General features: G+C 41.2%; 2 protein-coding genes across 2 annotated transcripts; one reads left to right on the top strand and one right to left on the bottom strand.

The window, feature by feature from the left end:
* Window positions 1-288: 288 nt before the first annotated feature.
* On the bottom strand, window positions 289-10,653 carry LOC136240305 (baculoviral IAP repeat-containing protein 5.2-A-like). The gene is made up of 4 exons (XM_066031250.1): window positions 10,511-10,653; window positions 1,966-2,069; window positions 1,796-1,910; window positions 289-494 (listed from the first exon to the last, which is right to left on the bottom strand). Exons 1-4 carry the CDS (start codon window positions 10,598-10,600, stop codon window positions 405-407), a joined length of 399 nt encoding a protein of 132 aa, XP_065887322.1. The 5' UTR covers window positions 10,601-10,653; the 3' UTR covers window positions 289-404.
* Window positions 10,598-11,980, top strand: LOC136240303 (uncharacterized). Its single transcript, XM_066031248.1, has 2 exons — window positions 10,598-10,795; window positions 10,848-11,980. Exons 1-2 carry the CDS (start codon window positions 10,637-10,639, stop codon window positions 11,823-11,825), a joined length of 1,137 nt encoding a protein of 378 aa, XP_065887320.1. The 5' UTR covers window positions 10,598-10,636; the 3' UTR covers window positions 11,826-11,980.
* Window positions 11,981-12,211: the final 231 nt, after the last annotated feature.

Genomic DNA, 12,211 nt, shown 5'->3' with positions numbered 1-12,211 from the left:
TACCTCTGAAAAAGAAACCTTACTGTATGTGATAAAAGTCGGTTCTTGTGTTAGGTTCCACAGTGTTGTCAAAGCCCTTTGTCTTGTTCATGTCTGAAAGTATGGATTATGTGGCACTAACCTTCTTAGTTACTAACTGTTAGGAAACCACATACGTATGCATGAAAGATGATTTGTTAGGGTTCTGGGATGTGTGAGTGTAGCTACCAATCCATACTTGGCTTTACTTAGGGTGTTGAGTTGAATATGTTGGACTCAATTAACTACGTGACTACTTGTACAGTTAGATCAGGTAAATGCTATTTAGAATATCTATACATAAACAAAACATGTGTTACTGGTACGAAGGGGTATGGTATTATAGCAGTATATAAATGTGGATAAGATACAAATGATACACTCTGTCATTTTGTTGGCATATGTTTGTCGAACACTTCTAGAAGGTGCTCAACATTCTTCATCATCTTCTCTTTAGTGTTAGCCATCTTTCTTTTCTGTTACATAATTAGAATAGACAAATATTAATCAGAATCATTGTGGTTGTCAAACTTTCATAAAAGTAACCATGTCAAGTTGGTCCCAAATGTGACCCTCTCAGCAATAGTTCGCACAAGCATACTATTAATAGGTGAAGCAAAGAAAAAATGCAAGTTTTAATAAAGTCATTACTCAGGGAAAAGGAAGTTTCAATTAAACATATATACCATCTTATTTGCCTGCTCATGGAGAATCTGAATATCTGTTTCGTCCCCAAAGGTATGCATGCCACATGCATTTTTTATAAGATCATTGTCATTTCTTCATTTATAACGTTTGTATGTGTGGGCTATAACTATACATTGGTGGATTTGCCAATTCATGGTGAACATTTTAAGCCAAATGCCAACCCTGTAGATGAATGCAAACAAAGTTATGGTACTGCCTAGCACTATACGTAATTCTAAAACTACTCAACATAATAGGCTGAAATTTTGATAAACCATTCTTTGGACTAGTAGCACAGTAGATAATACTAAAACATTAGAAATTGAGCAAACTACTGTATGGAGGGAAACTTTGGAGAGGAAAATTTGGCAAATCAAGCAAAATGTCATTGTTGGCAAAATAAAATTTGGCGAATTGTTAGCAAAGTGCACACCCTATTTAATTAATTATATTACTAATTGCTGTGCCTGAAGCAAGTATCTGGAGTGCCACGCTTCTTTGGCGCCTGGAGTCAGCAATCAACTAAAAGGTACTATATAGACAGTAGATCTACACCCTCTGGAATAGTGAATATCGTACTTGATATGGTAACACTCGCTACTTGTCATGCCTGTTCCGAGGCGAGGTTGGAGGATCACGGATACAGCTAGCTACCTGGTAAAGTAGTTGAAGCAGGCTTTGCTCTAGTTTGATGCCTGGCCCAGTAGCCCTTGGTCAAGCAGGAAATTGTTTAGTTCAAGGCTTGGTTTGCTGTTTTCTTCACTAGCAAAATATTTGGATGGGGAAAATTTGGCATATTCATGGTAATTTGCCAAATTTTAATGGCGCCAAAGTTTCCCTCCATACGGTACACAGGTTTTGCTGAGACGGTCACAAATATTCCACTGGGATGGCCACTTCACCTGCTCTTATGCCAACAAATAAATTAGGAAGGTCACCTCAATATAGGCCATATTTTTGTTCTCATGTGTAATAGTCTTGTATAATGAAACCTCACTTAGTAACAACCTTTTTAATAAGACCATCTTATTACAGTGACCATGTCAAGCAGATAAGGTGTTATTAACAAGAGTTCACTGTATCCACTTACTTTAATACATTCCAGTGCATAAGTTTCCAGACTTATTACTTGACGTAAACTTAATTTATAAGGATCAGCAATAGTGAGAAATGGACAATCAGGAGAATGTTTTTGATGTTCCTTCCTATAATATTATTATCAATGATCCATGGTATCTACTGTATAAGAGATGCACTCACAAAGGAGAGTCTCCTTCCTCCCAGCCTTCCAGCTCCTTCTGACACACTACACACACTGTAGTGTCCTCTGTCCCATTCACATAGTAGAACCCTGCTTCTGCTACCTACAGTAATGTATATTGTAAAGAAGATACAAGCTTGGGAAAAACCTTGAATGTCACTTTAAACATTTATATAGCATCATATCATTACCACATTGTAGAATGCTCAGGAAAGTGAGGTAGTTACAGATTAATTTAGGAGTCCGCCTGTTTATGACTGCTGGGTGAATGTTCGTGAGGACAGATAGAAGCACATGCAATACATACGCATGCACTCACTAAACATTTGCACACTTAAAATTTTCCACCTTTTCAAACACACTTTCTGTAACAACTTTAAACAGGCTGTAGGACCAAGTGTTCTACAGGCCTTCAGCACTTGTGCTGTAAAGCCTTAATAAATAAATAAGCAAATCCCCATGCCTACCCAGAGAACCACTACTGGGACACATGTGCACTATACTGAGGTGCTATGGGTCAGTACAGACAAATCCTCCTGGGGCAGAACTAGTAACCTGCAGGCAGATGAAGGTGTGGGTGCCCCAAGTCCCACCTGGACCTTCACCTGATATGTGAGACAAGGACAGTTGGAATATTCAGGTATCCATTGATGTTACAGCTTGGTGGGCTGTTTCCCCAGTCGACACCAGGTTATCAGGTATCATAGACTAGAGCAATGTGAGCAAAGTTTCTTTCTCACAACAGCAGCAACTGGGCATAACCAAGCATTGAACCTGGAATTTTCTGATTACTAATCCGGTGCTCTACCACTTGGTTATGATGTCTCAACCAAGTGGTAGAGCATCGGGCGGGTAATGGCAATAGCCACATTTGAATAGTGGCTGCACTGTGTCCGTAAAGAAAAGAAAGGTATACATGAAGCCCTTGCAATTGAATAAATGCCATGGCTATTATTTGAATCTCCTTAATAGAAATATTTTTGTAAGGAGTTAGCTGCTCACTCATGGGTTAAGGAGGTGAAGTAGACTGTCCTGTACCATTGTTCAGTAACATTATTAGTAAGGAAAGGCAATAGTCGCTCTAAATTGGCCATATCCTTTCCCGCTGCTCCTTTTTAGTTTACAAGGAACACAACAGCAGCTGGGAATCATGGAGCATCGAACGTTGGAACCTTGTAATTACCAAGTTGGTGCTCTGACCACCTGGCTGTGCTTCCTCTCTCTCACACACACACACTGGGGCTGGGACGAAGCTTTGTATGTTTCGGTGGGTTGAAGGTTAAGTAAACTTCGAATTTAAAAGTATCCTTTGAAGCTTTGTAATGCACTCATTGTTTACAAAAGAATTACAAATAAACATCATTGTCTTTATTGCAGCTGCTTATTGATCTTGTGCAACTGATGTTTGTCTTTTCGCGAGTGCCACGCCCACTTTTAAACCATCACAGTTTAGCTTTCTACCATAGTTATAGCCTTGGAACACCTTATAAAGTGATAGATATTGCAGGAAAATGTCCGTTTAGCCATTAGTTGGTGTTTACCTATGCATGATTGCAGTATAGCGGACACACCCATTGCAATCGATCAATTGCGTCATTTAGTACTGCTGCTATGCACTTCCCAATGCTTGCAAACTTATTAAATAGGACTAGAAAAATAAAACTTAAGAAGGATGATAGTAAGTACAAGAAAACCTGTAACTTGAAAGCTAACACCGAAGCTTTGAATGTTCGAACATTTTACAAGTGAACATTCGAAGGTAAATTTCAATATTCGTCCCAGCCCTAACACACACACGTACATAATACGCATGCCTACACATGCACTCACTACACATGTATGTACTAGACACTATACATACAGCATAGTGAACATACTGTCATGGATTAATTGTGAACTTTAGTAACATTGTATATAGGTAGACTTATATCATGTCTGATTGTGGGTCTTGTTTATTAATGTCACGTGATAATACAAGTGTGGTGTGTGGACGCGAACAGTCGTGGCTTTAATCCGGTTGTGGCTCGAGCATCGTCGAGAAACCGCTATCACTATATTCATTACATTGGCGCTGTGACCCGTTCGTTAGCCTTATCGTCACTCCTTGATTCTAACCAGTCACCTAGAAGCTGTGGTACCGTGGCACGTGGAATTGATAATGGTACCTGATAAGGCGAGCGAATCACCATTGATCACCAGTTGTTTTTGTGTTTTGTCTTCCTAGAGTGATCACCGCCACAATGGAAGAGCTACAACGCAAGAAGACCTCACGGAAGGGTTACAGATCCCATTTAATGCGCCTCTTTAACAAAGTGGATCCCATTATCGACTCTGAAGAAAGACTCAGTAAGAAGCAAATAGCTACTCTTACTAGTTCAGTCGAACAATTCAATGAGCGTGGAGCATTATTGCGAGATATGGACAAGGAGATAATGGCCACTATTCAAGGTGAAGATGATCTAGAGGCTGAAATTATAGAGAGTGCGGCAATACAGGAAGCCATTAGTGACAAGATAAGTCAAATCAAGAGTGTTCTCGATGCAATGACTACACCAACCCTGAATGCTTCTGCCCCAGCGTTAGTACCACCAATTGAGCAACCACCTCTGCTTGAACCCACAGTAGTAACTACTCACAGAGATCAAGTAAGCCGACTACCCAAGTTGCACCTACTTACTTTCTCTGGAGATCCCCTCACATGGCAGAGCTTTTGGGATGCATTTAATGCAGCAGTTCATTCAAACTCTGTGCTAGATGATGTCCAGAAGTTTAACTATCTCCGTGCGTAGCTGCACAATGAAGCCTCACATACTATTTCTGGTTTTACACTTACCAGTGCCAACTATCAACAAGCAGTGTCACTACTACAAGAATGTTTTGGGCAACCTCACAAAATAGTTCATGCTCACATGAGAGCACTTTCAAATTTGCCAAAGCCTAATAATACTGTATCCAGCTTAAGACATTTTCACGATACCGTGGAAAGTCACATCTGAGGTCTAAGTGCACTAGGCACTCCTGAAGAGTCATACAGTACCCTACTTGTTACCATCATGTATGATAAGTTACCTATGGAGACCAGACGAAACATGGCTAGGTCACACGCTAACCAAGATTGGACACTAGACCAACTTAGAGAGAGTGTTTTGACAGAGATTAAAGTCCTGGAATCAGGCACACCACTTGACACGGCCACAGAACACACCAATAGGGACCTACCTTCAACTATGACTGCATCATTTTACGCAGGAGCATATAATCACACTTCAAAACACCGAGTGCAATCCAAGCCCATGTCCTGCATTTATTGCCGTTCCACAACACACTCACCATCTGCCGGCAACACTGTTTCAGACCAACAGAAAAGGCTTGACATAGTAAGGAAGGAAAATCTGTGTTTCAATTGTTTGGGACGGCACGGAGTCTCTCAGTGCAAATCCAAGTCAAGTTGCAAACGATGCAGGGAAGACACCACACAAGTATCTGTGAGAACAATGACAAACAAGCCAAAGTGCCCATTCCTCCTATTACATCAGAATTTCAACCACTACCCTCTAATACTTCAGAACAATCAACTACAGGACTACCAGCTATCCCACCACTGACCAATGCAGCTCCCAGTAACACTGGCTGCTTGTTGAAAACTGCTATTGCCATTGTGCAATCAGGAGACTATCAGTGTCGTGCTCACATTCTGTTCGATGAGGGTGCTCAGAAATCGTTCATTACTGAACAGTTAGCCAAAAGTCTGCACATTGTACCGAGCAGGTCACAGATAATTCACGTTTCTGCATTTGGAGGAGGCACCACTCCAAAGAGCCACCTAGCCTCAGTTTCAGTTCGAACTAATGATGGAGAAGTTCCAATGTCTGTGCTTGTCATACCGAAGATTGCAGCCCCATTGCAGAACCTGATACCATCTCCAGGAGACTGTTATCCGTATCTTCGTGGTCTTCCTCTAGCACATCCTGTGCAAGCTATTGACAAGTTTGACATATCTCTACTTGTTGGAGCAGACTTTTATTGGCAGATTGTTCAAGACAGAGTTGTGCGAGGGAATGGTCCAACTGGTGAAGTTACTGACACCAATCGTTTCTGGAATGTAGAGTTCACCGGTACAATTGCCAAATCCTCAGCCTCCCTTGCAAATGACCAACGAATTGCTGACTATATTAACTCCTCAGTGTGTCATCAGACAGATGGGTCATATATTGTCCGGTTTCCATGGAAACACAACCACCCTTATCTCCCCTCAAATCGTGGCATTTGTGAGAAACAGACAAGATCACTAGCAAGGAAACTTGCTCGCACACCTGAGCTACTCCAGATTTACGGCAACATCATAGCAGAACAACTCACACGTGGATTTATTGAGAAAGTTACAGAATCTGATGTACCCCAGCATTGCCATTTCATACCACACCACGCAGTCAAGAAAGAATCCGCCACTACTCCAATCAGGATAGTATACGACTGCAGTTGTCGACAGTCACCACATCATCCTTGCTTAAATGACTGTCTTGAAGTTGGCCCGCCCTTCCTGATTGACCTTTGTACACTGCTCCTACGCTTCAGAACGCACAATATATGTAACAGACATAGAGAAGGCTTCCCTCATGTACAGTTAGAGGAAGCAGACCGCAAGTTTACACATTTGGTCTGGTTATCTGAAGTAGACAATCCAGAAAGCTCATTTGAGATTTATAGGTTTCATGTCGTCTTGTTTGATTGTGTGAGCTCACCTTTCATGCTGCATGCAGCATTGCGTTGTCACCTCAACCATGAGCACTCCATCACTTCTAGAGACATATTAGCCAATTTATATGTGGACAATGTTGTATCCGGATGTTCCAATGTACCAGATGCTTTAGAGTACTACCACAATGCAAGACAATTGATATCAAATGCTCATTTCAATTTAAGGAGCTGGGCTTCTAATAGTCCAGAAGTCAGAACTAGAGCTCAACAAGATGGTGTTGCAGACACAGCAGTGACAGTGAATGTTCTTGGCTTGATGTGGGATACATCACAAGACACTTTAAGACTTGCAGACAGAGCATTTTTATCTCTAGATGTAGCACAGCCAACCAAGAAAGGAGTTTTACAAGATTTATCAAGAGTATTTGACCCTCTGGGTATGCTAACTCCAAGTTACCATATCGGCAAAATTGTTTATGCAACAGCTGTGGCAAAGTAAGTTGAAGTGGGATGAACCATTGACCTCTGAATTAACCACTGAATGGAAGGGTGTCAATACAGATTTGAAGCAGACTTCTAGTCTTTATGTACCAAGGCAGTACTTGCAGCTTGACGCCTATGACCAGTTAGTCCACTGAGGATGACTCCCTGCCTCCAGCAAACATTAGCCTGGTTTTTGACCTTAACCGCTACAGTAGTTGGTCAAAGTTGCTTCGAGTGACAGCTTATGTGCTTTGATTCATTTATAACTGCAAGCAGAAGGCACCAAACCTTAAGACCTCTCAGCCACTCACTTCCAGTGAAGTCAATGAAGCAGCTTACAGATGGATTCAACATGTACAACAGTTTAGCTTCCTGAAAGAGTTTCTGGCACTTAAGTCAAACAATGCAGCAAAGCAGCGCCTCCCCTTGATTCGTTAGCTGAAGCTTTTTTGACATCTCATTTGCTGCGGCAGGAGGATTCACAATGCACTTATTGATGATGAAGCTAAGTTTCCATACCTTCTTCCAAAGAAGCACCCTATTACATCCTAGATAGTATATCATGTACACAAGACCTACCTACACTCTGGAGCCAATGCCACAGTGACAGCTCTTAGACAGAGATACAGGATTCCATCTACCAGGCAAGTGGTAAAAGCTCTGCTACATAAGTGTGTATCTTGCAAACGAGTAGCCGGAAGGCCCTATCATAGACCTGAACCACCACCTCTGCCTAGTGTAAGAGTGAAGGATGCAAGACCCTTTGAGATCACGGGAGTCGACTTCACGGGAGCCCTTCACGTAAAGAAGATGGGTGAGATTACTAAAGTGTATATGTGTCTGTTCACATGTGGAGTATCAAGAGCGATACATCTAGAAATAGTAGATGATTTATCTGTTGATACCTTCTTATAGGCTTTCCGAAGGTTTGTGGCCCGGCGATCCTTACCTCGTGTTATGATATCAGACAACGCCTCTACTTATGAGGCTGCAGCAAGAGAGTTAGAGAAACTTATCAAGACTAGGCAGATGAGTGAGTCATGGTGTACATTAGGAGTGCAATGGAAATTCATTCCAAAGAGAGCCCCCTGGTATGGGGGTTTTTGGGAGCGCTTGATCGGTCTCACAAAGACAGCACTCAAGAAGGTGTTAGGAAAGGTACTTGTTACTCTCCCTGTTCTGCAAACACTGATTGTAGAAATAGAGGCAGTACTCAACGACAGGCCCCTCACGTATGTTTCAGCCGATATAGATGATGCGGAGCCTCTTACACCTTCTCATCTCATTCGTGGACGACGTATCACCTCACTACCTCATCAGACAGTAGAAGAAACAGTTGACCCTACATACGGAGTACCTCAAGTTAAGGAATTTGCAAAGAGACAGAGTCAGTTGCTTCAGCACTTCCAGTCTAGATGGAAGAAGGAATATTTGACCTCTATTCGTGAATACCATCGATCTAGTGGAAATAACAGGCAAGAAGTCAAAGTTGGTGATGTTGTAATCATTCATGATGATGCACCAAGAACGGAGTGGAAACTTACTGTCGTGGAAAAACTGATAGTTGGTTTAGATGGTTATGTCAGAGCAGCAGATGTCCGTACTGCAAGTGGAAGGACAAATAGGCCCATCGCCCACTTGATACCACTGGAAGTGAATGAGAATGAAGCCCAGGAAGGACAAGTTGTAAATTCTACTGATGTAATTGATGTGAGTAACTCGAGTGATCGTCCAGCAGAGAGGCCCACAAGACATGCCACTATCAGGGCTCGGAACAGACTCAAGCAGTGGGCAGCACTGATTCGTGCGGCCCCGAAGGATGTCATGGATTGATTGTGAACTTTAGTAACATTGTATATAGGTAGACTTATATCACGTCTGATTGTGGGTCTTGTTTATTAATGTCACGTGATAATACAAGTGTGGTGTGTGGACGTAAACGGTTGTGGCTTTAATCCAGTTGTGGCTCGAGCATTGTCGAGAAACCGCTATCACTATATTCATTACACATACATAGGAATTTCTTTATAATGGACATTTTTGGGACCTAGACATTTTGGCCCATTCTCCCTGTAAATATAAAGGTTTTCTCTTTCAGAAAATGGTAAAATGAATGGGGTCACCTCTGTTGGACCAGAATTTTGTCCTTATTATGAAAGTTTTCCTACTGTGTCCTTAATTTGGAGAGTTTGCTAAGGTGTACATAACAAGTATGCTATGGATGATATCCACAATGACGTTTTCTGACATCACAAAACAAAATGGTCATGCTAGTGTGGGGACTTTTTACAGGAAGGTATTAGGCGAGATAGCGTTTCTCTATGTGATAGCATGTATAAATTTGAAACGGGTGAAGGTGAGACATACAGTATATAATGCAATACAAATAAGCCTATTTGTGTCTGAATTTAAAATTTTCGGTCTATTTTCCTTGTTGGAATGCGTTTTGCATCATCATGGTACGTGTACTACGTCTTACCTTTATTATCCCGTAGTTCCAAGTGTAGAGAACTAGACAACATTCATTTTGAATACTGCGTGCTAAAATCTCTGAAGCCCCCACACTAACAGCCATTTTGATAATTATGACATCAAATTTCTTCATTGTAGATATTGTCTATTGTGTACATGGTTTTGTGGTTATGAAACTAATGGGCTTGAAAATTCTTGCCCAACTTCCTTAGCTTTTAACAAAATTTAGAGTTGGAACATCAAGCTATATATGTCCACTGGTTTGACATCTGTACATCACATTGATATGGCACCTCCAGTTTGGAACAAACAGTATGACAGTTTAGCTATCAAAGGCATTAGCTATACACGTACAGTTAGAGAAAACAGCATAACTAAGGATAAAAATGTCTTCTGTAACTAAGGATATGGATGTCTGTACATTGGGATCACTCCACTCTTTATCAGTATCATACTACAACAGAGAGGCCAGCCATTCAATGAAGCGCACAAGGGAGCTTGGTACTAACATACATACTAGATACGTTCCTATTGAGCATATATGCTCAGTCAGTCACTGTCCATGGAATGCCAACAACACAAGTCACATTTTGTACTTTCTCGAGTATAGTTCGTATAAACAAGAGTTTGAAACTACTAGTTGTGTGCTGTGAGTACTGGTCAACAGCAAATCACCTGTGTACGTTTGATTCTCAAGGTATTAAGAAACCTGACAGACTGGATAAAAGAAACTTGCTCTATTTTGACTTCACCATTATTCGATCACTGAACTTTAATAATAAGACCACCAAGATTCAAATTTTTGTTTGTTCACACATGACGGAAAACACGAGGCGCGTTAAAGTACAACAGAAACTAATCCCACAGTACTGAATACAACACTTACTGTACCTTTTGAACAGAACAAGGGGCTTTATCGTCGAAAGGCCACTTACAATTTTCAAATGTCTTTAATCGTTCCTTCACCATATAAAGCGCCATGGTTTTTAATTTAACGCATGCGCAGTGATCGCCGAGATGAAGGCGCTACTGCAGCTGATGTTCGCGTGTATCCTTCACTCAAGCTTATCACTTGAAAATGGGCTAGGTAGAACGCCTCAGATGGGATGGAATTCTTGGAACCATTTTCATTGCTCAGTTAGCGCACGACTTATCATGGAAACGGCGGATGCGATGGTGAGTCGAGTCTGTGTCACGTGTATACTCCCAATTTTATTTTCTCTGACAGGTCAGTAAGGGACTAAAGGCAGCTGGTTATCAGTACGTGAACATTGATGATTGCTGGCAAGTAGCACGTTTTCCTAACAACACTATCAAACCAGATCATAAAAAATTTCCTGACATGAAGCAGCTAGCAGATTATGTACACAGTAAAAGTTTGAAGTTTGGACTGTACAGTGATGCTGGCACACACACATGCCAAAAGAGGCCTGGGTCATTAGGATATGAGGATATTGATGCTGAAACATATGCTGGTTGGGGTGTGGACTATCTGAAGTATGACAATTGCAATGATAATGGCACCAAACCAGAAATACGCTACCCAGTTATGCGAGATGCATTGAACAAGACTGATAAGCCTATATTTTATTCTGTGTGTGAGTGGGGTATAGATGACCCAGCAACATGGGCACCAAAGGTTGGAAACAGTTGGCGAACAACTGAAGATATAGAGGACAATTGGGATAGCATGTATAGTAGAGCTGTGCTTAATGATCAGTGGTGGAAGTATGCTGGTCCAGGAGGTTGGAATGACCCAGACATGTTGGAGGTTGGTAATGGAGGAATGAGCCATAATGCGTATATTGTCCACTTCAGTCTTTGGTGTCTTATGAAAGCTCCTCTTTTGATTGGTTGTGATGTTCGCAGCATATCCAAAGATGCACTAGATATCCTGACCAACAGTGAAGTTATTGCTGTGAATCAAGATCCTTTAGGAGTACAAGGACACAGAGTGAAAATGACCACTGATGGAGCTGAAGTGTGGGCAGGACCACTATCAGGTAACTCTGTTGCAGTGATACTGTTGAACAGTGGTACTAAGACTCAAAATGTGACTGCTTATTTTTCTGAAATTGGATTGTCAGCCGATACTGCATCAGTTAGGGACCTGTGGGCCCATGAAGATCAAGAAAGTGCTACCAACAGTATCAGTCGATCTGTGCACAGTCACTCAGCTGTTATGTTAGTTCTTAAACCATTTTAGATTGCAGCAGAACTGCTTTTTGCCTTATCTATAGTTTGCTGTCTATGGCTGTGATTTTTTGTCCACTGAACAGTTGCTTTAGTTATAGCTATCCATTTGTAATCGATATGCATGCATGTATATGTGCTTTATTTAACTAGCCGCAGTACAATTGATTTATTTGAATACGTAGAGGACTACCATAATTCATTTATTCGTTAACAAAAAATTTCTTGTATGAAAATTTTTTTGCACAGCTATCAATAAAAAGTTTCCAATCATCAACTTTGAGGCTCATTGCCTTTGGCTAATTTCAACAAAATAAGAATCAAGAATGTGGCTAAATCTTGTTTGTGCAAATTTTAACAGAGTAGTGCTGCACTACATAATATTCTTTGTTCAGTGTA

This window comes from Dysidea avara, chromosome 12 (assembly GCF_963678975.1).
Source record: "Dysidea avara chromosome 12, odDysAvar1.4, whole genome shotgun sequence".
NCBI lineage: Eukaryota > Metazoa > Porifera > Demospongiae > Dictyoceratida > Dysideidae > Dysidea > Dysidea avara.
Note: the sequence above shows the minus strand (reverse complement) of the source record. Positions and strands in the feature narration are given on the sequence as shown.